Source organism: Aulonocara stuartgranti (genome assembly GCF_965226115.1).
Source record: "Aulonocara stuartgranti genome assembly, chromosome: 2".
Lineage (NCBI taxonomy): Eukaryota > Metazoa > Chordata > Actinopteri > Cichliformes > Cichlidae > Aulonocara > Aulonocara stuartgranti.
The window spans coordinates 17154686-17169870 of NC_138940.1; the positions used below are offsets into that span (position 1 = coordinate 17154686).

At 42.0% G+C, this 15185-nt stretch overlaps 1 protein-coding gene across 3 annotated transcripts in view; it reads right to left on the bottom strand.

Moving 5' to 3' along the window:
* Window positions 1-3946, bottom strand: part of glra1 (glycine receptor, alpha 1) — a 118242-nt gene extending 114296 nt beyond the window's left edge. For all 3 annotated transcript variants that reach the window (XM_082551544.1, XM_082551543.1, XM_082551545.1), the window contains exon 1: window positions 3429-3946. In XM_082551544.1, the coding sequence (XP_082407670.1) occupies window positions 3429-3499 (71 nt within the window). In that variant the 5' untranslated portion in view covers window positions 3500-3946. The remainder of the gene's footprint in view (window positions 1-3428) is intronic.
* Between the last annotated feature and the right edge of the window lie 11239 nt (window positions 3947-15185).

Here is a 15185-nt window from a genome sequence, read left to right on the forward strand (position 1 = left end):
TTCCCTGCTGGTTTGTGCGTTGGCATTCTCTAAATGCAGCACTGACCCGTTTGATTAATCGTTCCTGCTCGAGCGGTCAATAGAAGCAGACGATGTGCCGCAGGACTGAGGAGCACGTGATGTTCAGCTCGTGCACTTTAAGTCTGTTCCAGCGATTCAGGCTCAGATACGGTGTGATCGTTCATGGGTAACGCACAGCAACATTGCTGGAGGTTCTGAGCTCCTTTCCATACAGAAATCAAGAAATTAAAGGGAAATATATTTTTGTTATTGGGGTTAAATGATGGAGTGATGCTGATAGAAGAATAAAAATACAAGTATTTTTTGAGGGTTATATGTGAGAATATTGTTTATCAGTTTGTTGGCATTTTCTTTTCTGCTATTTAATATTAAGAACATACCCCGGGCATAAATCTCTTTGCTTGAATCCAAAATTTACAGCTCACTTCATGCAGTTTGTCCTAAAATGTGCTGCAAGAAATTATGAATGAGCTTTCAGCAGTAGCTCAGCATCTCTATGAGATTACTGTGATGACAGAATACGAACCCTAAATGATTTTGATAAACCTGTAACTCAAGAGACAGAATAACAGATTGAAATGTTAGCCTTACTGTGGACATTTACAGTATGTTGTACTTTTACTACATGAGCTATTTAAACTGCTACCTTTAAACTGCAGTTTCTCAAACGTCCAGCTGGGGCTCCAGCAGTGACTCAGTTCCATACATCTCTAATTCCTTCATAACAACTATGCAGACACCATACATATACAAACAATAACTTATTAGTTTACATTATTTTTAAGGTTTGATTGACAGCTGTAGCCAATGAATAGGCTCTTTGACTCTGCTCTAGTACAAGTGAAGCATGACTTTATTACTAATGATAATGTTAATTAATAGGTATTTGTTCATGCGCTGCACCTGCACAGTTTATTGAAGCAATGAGATAACAAGCGTTGGCTGATAATGTAGCACTGCACTTTCTCATCCACAGTAGCAGTTCAATTAATGTGAATAATCTGAAGCTGCTCTGGATGAAGTATAGACTAATAGTATCATTTATTATTTTAAATATATCTTTTGTTGCATGAATTTGCTTTTTATGTAGGAAACTTGGACAGCAAATGTTCCTGTGCGCTTTAAACAGACTGTTTATACTTTTATTTAAAATGTGTTTATTGATTGAGTCTTTAATCCTTTTTAAAAAAAAAAATTTTCTATCATAGATTTTGTGCCGACTGTCCACATTAATATCCGAGCTACGCTGTGTTGGTACTGACTGTCATTTCTAGAACCTTCCTAATATAAACAACGAATTGTTCATGAGATGAGGAATGACTGAATCTTAGATTGGACAAACCTTCACGGGTTTACAGTTGTAGCTGCTGTTGCCACTGATAAAGTAAAATAGTTTCTTCCAAAACATTTTAGTCCCAATTTTCTTAAAAACGGCAACTGATTAGATTTAAAAAAGGAGACTTTTTCAGGGAAAAAGGACATTATCTCGGATTTGAGCCTAATGCAAGATGAAACAGGTCGTTAGATGAATGTTTCCTGCAGGTCCAATCTAAATTCCTAGCTCTCCTCTGCTGCCTGTTTGATGAATACTACGAGTGTGGACAGAGCCAGTGAGTGAGCGAGATATGTGCAGGCATTAAATGTGTATTCATCAGGTCTGGCCCCAGCCATTGACGGGCTAATCAATGTTTAGTAATGAGGCTGAATGTGGAATGAGGTGTGGGGGGGTGTGTGGGTCAGGATGGAGGAAAGAGATATCAATTAAGCAGGGAACTGCAGAGTCCAGGCGTGAGGAGCTGAGACGGCAATATCCCAACTCTGCTTCATTAACTAAACAGTGTGCACTGAATGCAAAACTCCTGCAGCCCCCTCCTACAAAAGCACCATGTCCCTCACGGTAAATGGCCGCCTTATTCACTGGAAAGTAGTCACTGCAGCAGGTAGAAAAACACTAGTGATACTCGACATAATGAAATCCAGGCGACGTGCAGGGAAATGAGATCCACGTGTGATGCAATAAAACGAAACGTGCAGGAACCTGCAGGCTGGGAACGCGCACAGGACCCAAACACGTTAGCAAATAATAGTGAGAGATAATATTATAATATGCATTCAGCGTAAATTGGAAGAAACAGCTGGTAACTATAAATAGGCTCCTTTTCAGTTTCCAACATGCTGCACAGAATCAGAAAGCCGGCTCGTTTAACTGTGACATTGGAAAGTAGAGTGCAGTTTGAAGCACTTCTTGTGTTTTCCACCAGTTAAGGCGCTTCATACTTCTGCTCTGCACAACTGTCTGCAGAAACTACTGTATCATCTACGGGATTTGGAGAATGAATATGTAGTTGCATTGAATAAGACTTGAAACCAGCCGCTGAGACCATTTTTACTGAGCTCACAGAGCAGTAGACTCTCATAGACTTCTATACAATTGGACTCATCTTGGCAACCTAAAAAAAAATCTGTGTTGGTCATCTGGTCAAGAATACTTCCAAAGCAGTAATTCAAATAATAATGATTATATAATGGAGGGTGAAGACTGATTTGAAGTTTTTCAGCCCCAGTAAAACTGTTCAATCTAAAAAAAAAACCCATCTGAGCATCGTCACCTCCATGTCATCAGCTGACAGAGTTTCATCATCTGCATCACCAAAACAATGGCTGCCACTTCCTGTTCTGGTCAGGTACATTTAGCAGGTTTGTGAAAGGGGGACAATGACAAACAGGGAGCCGGCCTGGAGATGACCTGGAGATCTACATGAAAAATATGTTTGCATTGAATGGCTGACAAAGTACTGTCTCTGAATATGTTTTATCCCATCAACAGAAACAGTGTCCTTACATTTTTCCTCTTTGGCTGTATTATGTACAAGGAGCTCGATTACTGGATGTCTGTTAATGAAAGAAGAAAACTCACAATAAGCGATTGTCTTATTGAACCAGTGAGACAAATGGGAATGTGGATTTCCAGGATACAAGGCTGCTCCGAGCCGTTTGAGGTATTCACAAACCTCACCATGTCCCCTCCACATACTGTCTGCTATGAGCAACACCTGCTTTAACATGACTGTCAGAGAGCACGTGACTCCGACAGGCTCCTTTCCCCCAAACATGACCGCTGACACCATAAACACACATCGCCCGCTAGTGGTCGCTGTTTCCTCTTTTACCGTCCTGTCTGGATTCACTGCAACTTAATTCAACTTCCTTTACATGCTCAAGAGCAATGAGACACGCAACCCGAACACAACTTTCATAAGTTTGCACATGAACGCCCCCCTCCCCCCGCCCAACAGTAGGGCTGCAAAGCAATAAAAATGCAAATTCATATTTTCCATTTTCTGAAAAGCAATGACACACACGCCGTTATTTTGCACTCATGAAGTCCATTTCATGCTTCTGCTTACCTGAAAAACACAACCGTTTGCCACAAATAGATCCCCAGCACGTTTAGTCGGCACATTTTTGCCAGTCTCATTTTGTTTAGAGGGGAGGGGGAGTGTGTGGAGGTGGTGGGAAGGGGAGGAGGGGGGTCACGCTCTGGAGAGGATGAAGTCCCCTCCAAAAAAAAAAAAAAAAGACCAAAAAAAGCCTTTAGTGGAAGAAGAGAAGGAGGAAGATGAGGGTGAGAGGGGAGGGGGGGTCGCGGTTCTGGTTTATGACCTCCAAGGTGAACCGAAAATGTTCCACCTTTTGTGTGTGTGTGTGTGTGTGTGTCTCTGTGTGTGTGGGTTTCAGATCCCGGAGTCGCCGGTGCCGAGCCGCGGGATGCTCATGACCTCAGTCTCCATGAAATCATGCTGATGTCCGCTCTCACGCCTCCACGCAGGAGGGTTTTTTGGGGGGAACAATCCACTAAATCCGCCAGGAGACTGTGTTCAGGACCACGGACAGAGGCGGGCAGTGGGTACGGAGCTCATCCGGGTTCTGGTTCGGGAGGGGAGGGAAAAGGGGGAAGAATAGGGGGGAGAGAAGGGGGTGGGTGGGGGTCTCGAGACGAGATCACGGGATCCTGTCAACTGAGCCACAGTTACATCCAATCACTCTAAAGTCCAGCGCGTGCGGTCCGCGGCGCCGACAGCGGGAACGAAACACATCCCCTCCGGTTCCTTCAGCAGTGGGTCTGCGGGAGGCTCACGCTCTCAGGAGGGCTCGAGAAGAGTGCACGTGCGCTTTATATTCCCCAAATCCAGCGCGAGGACAGAGCCGCAGCTTTCCTCACCCACATCCTACACACGTCCCGGACCCGCACGGGGCTGCTGCTCGGAGAGGAGGGTCTGCAGGTGGAGCAGGTGTGCCTCCTTTTCTCCCTCTCCTCCTCCTCCTGCTGCTCGGCGGCGGCTCCCCGGGGTGAGCAGTAGTAGTAGCGGTCTCTGCAGCAGCCCGGCTCGGCTGCTCCCATTGTCCGCTGCCGCTCAACTTGGAGACTCACCGGCGGCCGCCGCTGCGCTCCCGCCCCAGTACCAGCACCGGAACACCAGCTCCGCTAAACCGAGAGAAAGAACAAAAAGCAATCCCGTCGGAGTGTCGTTAACGTGCTCGCCGACTCGTGTGGACCCGTTCCATGGCGGAAGAGAGCGCGCACACACGTGCACGGAGGTGAAACACGGAGGCGGACACAGCCTCGTGCGCTCTGGTCTGCTTTCTTGCTGCAGTCATTTACCAAACTCCGAAAAAGCCCCTCACCGCGAAAGGACACGCCCACAGCGTGCCCCATTGGGCTGCGCGGGGCTGAAGGACGCCGATGACTGGCTGGGGGAGGTGTCACTAGCTGGGTATGAGCTTCTGCCCCTCATACGTGGATCCCCTGAGGAAATATCAGCGAACTTACTAAAGACTGAGCGTGCAGACCTTTAATATTTGTAAAAGTGATAAATCACGTGTCTGTGATCTGAGTTACGGGAAGGGAGAGGAGCCCTCACTAAAACACACCGAGCTGCTCCTGCTGAACTGAGGGAGGAGGCAAAAGCTCACACTGTCTGATTTCACAAATCAATGAAACAAATCCGTGAGCAGAAGAGATCAAAGTTTTAATCTGATTCATTTTTATGTTCTTATCATGATCGAAGGGCCTTCACAGTGCATCCGTTTCACTGTTTAAAAGGATTAACTTTCCTCTCCCCAACCAGCCGCGACAGATGGCCGCCCCTCCCCAAGCCTGGTTCCGCCAGAGGTTTTTTTTCTGTTAAAAGGGAGTTTTTCCTTCCCACTGTCGCCAAAGTGCTTGCTCATTGGAGGTCATATTATTGTTGGGTTTTTCTCTGTATGTATTATTGTAGGGTCTACCTTACAATATAAACCTTGAGGTGACTATTGTTGTGATTTGGTGCTGTATAAATAAAATTGAATTGAATGGAGTCATGTCTGAATATGACTTATTAACACTTTGGTACCAAATACATGTCTTTGTTTAGTGTTTCTTTATTTGCCATAAGGTGCTGCAGCGTTGGTGAACTCCTCTTCACTCTTTTAGATGAAATTGATCCTGTGACGTGGCTTTGATGCAACTCGAGATGAAATTGGAGAGATTTGAAGTTTGGAGGTGCATGAGGAGGCAACTGTGAAGGGGCATCGCGGGATCATCTTTTTTATGGGCTGACTGTAATATGTGTTACTTTTTTCTTTTTCTAAGGTGGTTATTCACTTATGTCTGTTTTCATTCAGATACCAGGAGGACCAAACAAAGATTTTGAGGCTTTGTAGACGATCCCCTTTATATGAAGCCTTGAGTAAGATGCCACCAAATCAGAATTTAATACCTATAAATGAGCTGCAGGGACTCTGCATCTTCAGATGCTAATGGAAAGCTTCCAAACGTAGCTTTCTTCCTGCCTCAGAGAAAACCGCAGTCAGAATGCACAACAAGTTTATTTTTAGAGGACTGCACGCAAGCCTGTCTGCCTGTATACACCAAATTCCTACTCAAATGGGATGCAATGAATTCCACTTAGGGTTAGTAAATTACCAATTATTATTATTATTATTATTATTATTATTATCATTATTATTATTGTTGTTGTTGTTGTTATTATCATTATTATTAGTAGTAGTAGTAGTAGGATTATTATTATTCAACCACTCAAATACTGCTTGTAGCGAGTCTTCATTAGCAGCAGGTTGTTTACCACCTGTGATTTTTATGACATGGTGCATCTCATGGTATTGGCACTTTGTTTTACATAAGAATTATTATAAATTAGAGGCTTTTTCAGAATGATCTTATAATTTATCAGCAGAGAGAGTGCAGGCCTGCCTGGGTGGTCATACAGTCAGTAAGATACTCTGAAGTGTCTTTAATCTTGTGCAGTGTAATACTGTAATGTTGTCACTCCAAAAATGTATTCTGTGATTTTAGAGTAACACACACACACACACACACACACACACACACACACACACACACACACACACACACACACAGTCTCTCTCCTCAGGACCATTTTGTCCGAAGTGTCCGCTGGAACGTGACTGTGATTCTAATGTCTGCAGGCACTGAAGGAATCACAAGGCTTAGCGATACTGTGACTGAAGAGCAGACACACACACACACACACACACACACACACACACACACACACACACACACACACACACACACACACACAGAGAGAGAGAGAGAGAGACAAGAACATGATGTCTTCATTAGTGTAAAGGGAAAATTGCTCAGTGTGCAGGGCTCCTACCTCAGGCTAATTTCTGACTAAATAAAGGAAACAGACAGATAGACAGATGTGTCGCACAGGTTGGAACACAGGACTTTGTACTAAATATGAGTATGAATGATGTATACAGCAAACAAAGCTCAGACTCACACTGAGTGTGCTGAGATGTGAAACATGAGTCTGACAGAATTATGCAGAGATTATAGCAAAGATCAGCTGGTCTTCATTTACTGCCAATTGTCTCATTATCAATGCAATGATTGTGGCAATATTTACTACTTGTTTTTGATGTTTTATTCTCGCCTTCAGTTGGTGTCACCTCATTTAGTCTGCACAGGGTCTCTTATTTTGAATTTTCTGTGTCTGACTTCCTGTTGATCTCATCTGTTCTGTGTCATGTGCCTTCTATAAAAACTGAAGCTATAGCAGTAATAATACTGCTGCTTTATATTAAGCAGAGAGGAGAGCTACTTGCGTGCACTCCTAAAATGTGCTGCGGCACATCAGGCGGAATCAAGTGTGGTCTTGACTGGAGGAGACCACAAATAGAATTTCTTTATGTAGGTTTGTTTGTTTTTATTGTCCATACTGTAGATTTTCTGCAGAACATCTTTGGGTTTCACTTCAGTACAGTTTTCCTTTTATAATTCAGCAGTATGTGGAATGCAAAGGAAGCATGATGAATATTTAAACCATTACGAAGCCATTATAGCTCTTTATGTAAATGTGGAGTAAAGTGCTGTGGTGGTTATTTATAGTCACAGCAGGCTGTAATTGGCTCCTGTTCTTATTTGGAGTGTGTGGACCAACCCAGCTGACCCGTCCCTGCAGAAGATGGCTCACAGCTGTGCTGCTGGAAGGTTGCAGGTTTAAATCCCTCACTGATGAAATCTTAATAAAGAGTTAATCAACTCTTCAAACATTAAACCTCAGGAGCCAAAGTCTCCCAGCACAGATCTCTGAGCAGTGTTTGCTCAGTCACAGCCAAAATTTACAACTATTTCTGACTGGCTCAAGGAAATTTGATTTCACTTGCATTTGTGTTAAACTGAATATAAATGATTGTTCTTCTGTGCACAGCTGCTCCTGCAGTAGATCATGTTTTCCTCTCCTCTGACTCCCTCTGTCATGCCAGTCGCCTGATGGTTGTGTTTCACTACATCTTAAGTATTTACATACTTGGCGTGTTGTCATTCGTGGGTGTCAAGTACTGCTATTTCACCTGCTGCCTGCCTTTCACAGATAAGGCCAAGTTGTCCTTTGGTTGTGGCAGTAGCGAGATGGTTCTCACTTTGTAACCAGCGACATAAAGAACCCTCTGGTGCCATGATTAAACACACAGTTGGCATAATTGTCCAGCATGCAGGGCTGATGTGCAGTAGACTGCAAAACCAACCACAAACAGGAGAGTAAAAAGTGAATCAAAAAAAGCAAAAAAGGTCCTAAAATTGACAGAAGACTAAAAAAAACTTGTGATATATATTCCAACACTGAAGCCCATCTTGTGTGTATCTCTGCAACAGCACTTCTGACAAAACAGCAGGATTTGATCCCCTGAGATAAGAACTCACCGCTAGAACCGAGACATCCTTTAGTGCAACAGAAAACCTCCCAATTTAAAGAGACTGGATATAATTTGGCCTGTCAAACTTCAGCACCTGGTTAGAAGGAGCCGGTGTTCAGTGTTGGCAGGTGAAGTTACTGCAGGAAAAACAAGAAGTCTCCCGATTCAAAGGCGATAGTGGCAAAGGTTAACGGTTGAGTCGTATTTTTGAAGTCCAGGAGTTGTTCTGATTCACTGAGAAATGTGAAGAGTCTGACAGCAGCAGCCCAAGAACAGCTGTACTCTACAAGGTACAATATGCTATACTTTAATATTTGCTGATATTTGATATTTGCTGTGAGTTCACTGTGCTCTTTTACCATCCACAAAGACCTTCATTTAGCACATTAACTGTTTCTGCTGCAAGCTGAACAGGTGCGCTGAGTGAGGCTGATGTTCAGCAGCAGGACGGATCAGTAGCTCCAGTTTCCCTCTAAAAGTTTTTAACAAAAGATAATCCAAGTAGAGCCCTTAGGTCTGCAGATAAGTTGCTTATGACTATCCCCAGAAAAACAGGGGTGACCGAGCTTTTGCGATCGCTGCACCCAAACTCTGGAACAGTCTGCCCCTTCACATTAGGTCATTGCCAACACTCAACATTTTTAAAACCCAATTGAAAACACATTTGTACTCTTTAGCTTTCAATTATGACTAGTCTTTTATATAATTACTATGTATGTTTACTATTTTATCTCTACTATGTGCAGCACTTTGGCTCAACCCATGTTGTTTTTAAATGTGCTTATAAATAAATTTTGATTTTGATTGTTTTTTTTTATTTGAAAGCATCGTAACATTTATCCTTTACTAAAGGTCATTATGCCATTCAGGCAGCCTTCGCAGGGAGACTTGTAGAAAGGTTGAAACTCGAGGATTCTTGATATCAGAGCAGATATTCAATGACAACAGCTGGTGTCACAGGACGAGTGGAGGATACAGTGAAGATACACAAAATGACCCAATGGGAAACAGATTTCTCTACACTTATAGTAAAAATGTTCCAAAAACTCGAGTTAGGATTTAACATCACAGTATTAGACCTCCATGAGAGCATGTGTCCAAACCTGTGCCTACATCTGTCAGATTCTAATGCACAAAAACGAACAAAAAAAAAACCATGTTGTGCAGCGTTTCTCTCCATTATTTCATCATTTTCAACACCAACTTTCTATCTTTGTATCGCCATAAACTGTTTTAGCTTCAGAACTAAACTTTGCCCAGAAAGTCTTATATTTCATTTTTCAATCATCTCTTAAGAAGTTGGACTAAAATCCAGTGCACAAACAGCAGCTCAGCAAATCATGTATCAGTGCAATGGGAAAAGGTAGAAAAGGAGTTCTTAAAAATATCACTTTGCAAATGTTTTATTGCATGTATCTCATTTTTTCAGAACTCAGAAGCTGCACACTCCATCACCATGAATGAGGTTGCATGTGTTACCAGTGACCATTTTTATTGAAGTTAAATATTAGGTTAAGTATTAAAATTACTGATACCTGTGTCCTGTTGTGCAGCTTTAGGTTCCTTGTGTCATTCATGCTTTTTTGCCTTCCTCTTGGCTGAATTTACTTGTGTCTGATTGTCCCCATCACTATGCGTTGCTGTACGTCAGCATTAGTCTCAGTCTCAGAGTCAGAGTGGAAGACGCTCAGGTGTTGGAGAGAGGACTCTGTAACTCTTTCCTCCATAAAGATGACATTTTCTGATGTTAATGATGACCTTTGATATCTTAGCATATATCAGTAAAGTTTTGGTTTTAGTTTCTGGGCTTTTCCAAAGGTATCTGCACAGGTGTAGACCACCTTTGCTAACCTCTGATGCAAACCCAGGCATTTTGTCCTACAAACAGGCCTAAAATATGACAGAAACCATTCAGTTCAGAAAAGTGCTTCAATAGTTTCTCCCAGTAGGCGTTCAGGGGTAAAAAATTAATTAACTTCTGGTTTGGATTCAGAAGTTGTTCTTTTTGCCTGTCAGTGATTAAGAACTAGTCCAATATCTGCCACACTGCTTCAGATTTATTTCAGTGGCCCTAAATATGAAACATGCCACAACCACCATAAAATAATGCGGCTTTGACAAAGCTATTTATGACCCAGCGGAGCCACAGGTCATTTTTACTTGGCATGATTTTAAAATGAGGCTCTGAGGCAAAGATGTTTCATTCTGTGTAGTGTCTGCTGCCTAGACTCCTCACGTCTAAGCTCCTCCCTCCAGAGGACGTGATGAGGAGACACAAAGAGAGGAGAGGACATGAGGTTGAGCAGTTTGAGAAGTGTGAAGGGAAGCAGTGAACTAACCTCACTGCATAGGTACTTTATTTTGACGGCACTTCTTCTACCATGTAACCCACAAATGCTTGGTAGTTTCCCACAGTGTGACAGGTTTATCCACTCACCATCAGCTCACCGTTGCAACATCATTCTTGTGTTTAGCTCTCCAGTTCTTCTTTATATTTAAAGTAGAGATTACACAGAAGCCATCCTGCTAGGTGAGAAGAGGCAGTTTGGGAAATGGGAATGTTTGAATCATCTCTTTGAATTGACCTTGTGCCATAAAGATCCTTTCAGAGATGAGGTACAGCTGGATGGTTAGCATACAAACTAAGTCAACATTGATTTATTTTATCCATGACAATGATCTTTCTTTAACTTGGTTAACTGCTGCTCTTTTGTGCAACTGATCTTGTCCTCAGATCTTAGGGCATGTTTCCATTTACATTTTTATCCTTAAAATACATTACAAAATAAAAGACTGCAGTGAAAGTAATCACCTACATTGCATCATTTCCATATAAAATGAGAATATTTGATTTGTATTTATGAGATGCATATCTTGGGCCAGTCAACAAAGTCACATTGGACAAGGCAGAAACTTTAAGAGGGGACATACAGCATATTAGATCAAAAACCGAATAAATAAGAAAAGGGGGGAAAAAACAGTTGTTGACGCTGACTGTCAATCCTTTAGAGAACGCCGTTGGCCTCAAACTCAGGATAGTGCGTTCATCAAAAATGGGCTGGTCACAACCTGCACATATGATTGGATTTAACTCTAACCCTTGAAACTTTGTCATTTGTTATTTTACTCTAGAGCATGTGCAACAGGTGTGACTACTGCAGTGTGTACAGTGTATCAGATGGAGAGATGCAGAGAGAGTTCTAACCTGCTGAACCTTCATCATTTTCCAACCAAAATGATCTTAACCAGCAAAAGAAGACTAAAACCATTCTTTTCGTCTGAAACACGTTGTCATGAATTCTTCCTTCTTTTGCTGTCTTGCCTCCAAAACTTAAATCCACAAGGATAACAACTCCAACTCCATGTCCCTGCTTGCTTTGAGAGCAGTTTCCCATCAAAAAATAAATTTAAAAAAATCACAGTTTCCTGTCTCATTTGCTTGTTTCGTCTGCCGTGGTGTACAGTGCTGTTCTCCGCTTTATTTAATAAGAACTTTCAACCTGCACAGATGGTGCCAAAAAGTGGCAAACTGCAGAACACATATGTCTTTACTGGAAACTCTGTAACTTTGTTCTGTTTCTGGTGCAGCCGATCTTCGCACCAGTAATGTCCAAATGTTGATTCATGGTTTTCTGGAGTTTCTGGTCTACTGCAGAACTGCAGAAGGGTTCAAAGGCAATAAAATAGAAATAAAATATGTTCCATCGCCAGTTACTTGGATACGATGACATCTGCTGTGATGCTCAGAGAGGCTCACAAGTATTAGCTTTGTGATATCAAGATGGTTTACACAGAATTTAATTTACAAAGAAATATTAAATTCATTTGATTTAGTTTTAGTTTTGATGGAATATTCATTGTATTCATTGTGTTTACATTGTATGTAAAAGCAAAATGTGACAAACTATAATGGAAACCACTTTTTTTTTAAATCAGTGATGATGTACATGAATCATGTGACTTTAACATCCAGAGTGGGAGGACATGGGGGAAAAAAACTGCACGAGATGAAGTCATTATCCTCTGATGGTCCAGTATATGGTCTAGCCTCATCCACTACATCTCATGAGTGCTTGATCAGTCTGGGATGTGGGGAGGCTGGAGGTCTGGGTCTAAATGTTGGTGTCTTTTCTTGAGCTGCTCTTTACATCATGGGAGGGGGGGGGGGGGGGTTACTGCCCCAATGCCTGGATCAAAAAGCAGTGTATTATAATTACAATTTAATTATCTTTATTCACTTTTTCTGTCAGTGGTTTTAATGTTGTGGCTGATTGGTGTACATAATTTCAATCATGTTTTCTCATTTTATATAATTTTTCACAGTTTGGGGTTTGACTGGTTTGCTCCTAATGAAGTCATCTTCCTGTGCTTTTTTATTATAAAATGATTTAATGGCACCCAGCTGGAAAATTGTAGTGTCAACAACTGCTAACTTCAACAAGCCGGCTGCTAATATTTCCATAACAGTAGTTGATGGAAATGTGCATTCAATTTATTTTGCCAATTTTCTCAATTCATTACATTTGGATGGGAACTTAAATATGGATGAAATAAAACAACAAGGATAAACAACAACATTGCCAGAAGAAATTTTGTCCTCTGTAAAGAAAACTACAGCAATAACCCTGCTAAATGCTAGAAGGATAGCAGGAAGACAGATGTGAGCTCTCACAACCTCAAACTGTGGAGGAAGCAAGTTCAATTGAACTGTATACATAGAGCACCAAGTCACAAAAACAGTCTAAGGAGCTTGTCAAGCATCTGGACATTTTTAGGTTGCTTGAAGATGTTTCACCTCTCATCTGAGAAGCTTCTTCAGTTCTAGGGTCAAATGGTGGAGACTCCCAGACTTAAGTCCTGTGGGAGTGTCCCCCCAAGAGAGACAATAGACCCTCTAATGATCCTCTACCTAATCACATGAGCCAAGGTGTGAAAATGGATGTAAGTCACAATCAGCCAAGGTTTCGGGTGAACCCACTGTGAAACCTAGCCCCACCCTAATCATGTGATTTCCAGAGGTCAGATGGCCCAGGATGTGAGTGAGCGTTAAGGCATCTGGGAAGGGATCTCAGAATTGGATTATAGATGGCAGACAGTTGGTGTTGTAAGCCACCACCTCTGTTCAAAGATGGTCGCTCACAGTGGACATAGATGGCTTCTTTCACTCCTCTTTCAAGCCATCTGTCTTCTCTGTCCAAAATGTAAACATTGGCATCCTCGAAAGAGTGACCTTTGTCCTTTAAATGCAGATGGACTGCCGAGTCTTGTCCTGTCGAGGTGGCTCTTCTATGTTGTGCCATGCGTTTATGAAGTGGCTGTTTCCCCAAACCTCTCCAATGTAGAGGTTTGGGCATTCCTCGCTACACTGTACAGCATAAACTACATTGTTAAGTTTATGTTAACAACTTTTTTAACCCTTGGATGCACAACCTATCAATACCTACACTCTTCCACGAGTGGGGTGAAAAATGACCCCAAATAGAAACAATGCATTTTGCAACAAACTTGGTTGTTATTCTTCAAAATCTTTAAAACAAAGAGTTGTAACATTCTCATATTTGAGGTATTCCTCATAAAACTTGTTTGTGACATGAGGCACTTTGCATTTTTATTTATTTTTTCATTAATTTAAAGAAATTGCAGTTTTTCTATCGCTTGTATCACTTTTGTATGCTTGCTCTGCATATACTGCAGAAGCTGGGTCTTCCCTCTGAAAGGCACAAGTTGTTCATCCACTGTAACACAATCACCAGGGATGAATTTCTGCCTGCAGTTGACCAGGAACAGGCCCCATACGTAGCTGAAAGCTGCCATATGGTTTGTTTTCAGTCGGTAGGCTCTGGTCCTCTTGTCATCAAAGTGCAAGAAACGGTCAATATCTTTAAATCTTTGAATTGACATAGTGGCCTTGTACAATGGGTTATGCAGAGGACTCCTAAAAAACTTGTACATCCCAGTTCTTCTCACTTCCTGCAAAAATGGTCAATCAAATGAAGGCCAGGAGCTTTTGTTTGATTACATTTTCCCACTCTTTTCCCCTGTCTGTGGCTACTCTTAGTGCCTCCATGTTTGTGCATGTCAGCACCTCTTCTATTATATTATCAGACATGAACATCTTCCATGCATTTACTGGGGAGAAAGTACTAAACCCAGGTGCAAGCCCTGGCTGACTAATTCAGAATATTGTGGCCAGAGCAGTAAGAGGGGCTCATTCTGTTAGACTCAATATCCATTTCCTCTTCAGAGGACTCCTCTGTATCTGACTAGTCTTGTTCGGGGGGATGGGGGTGACAATAGTCTGGGTCCTCTATATCTGAGATGTCAAATTCTGAGTCAATGCCTCCGATGGGCTCTTCATCCCATCCGTCCTGGATCATTTGTAGGGCAAGGTCCACAGCTGGCCTCATAGCAGCCATGTTACTTTAAATATTAAAAAAAAAAAACATCAGAAAGTACAATGTTTGAAATGCACAGAAAACTATAAACAGGGCTGCACATAAATAGTCCGCAGGTGCGCATTTGCTGTCAAAATAAAAGACGCGCACCAGATAAGAAGTTGGAACGTTCGTTTGCGTACATGTTCTGGAGGAGGACAGACATTTGTTCAGAACTCTTAAAGATGTCGAAGAAGCAAGCTCCGTAAGCAATTACTTTGGTATCCCTCCACCGCAAAAGAACCGCATATTCTCTGAATTTCTGGGAATACTTTTATTTTGACAGCGAATACACACCTGAAGACCACTTATGTGCAGCCCTGACTTTAAATCGTGTATGTTACTGTGTAAAAATTAATTCTTGATCCATCAGAAGTGTAAGTGGGACAGTCAGAGTTGCTAAGAATGAAAGTTTCATAGAAAATTGCATAGGAACTGCTTGGGGTAATTTTTGACCCCACTTGTGGAAGGGTGGGGTAGTGATACAAAAACTGCATTTTTTTT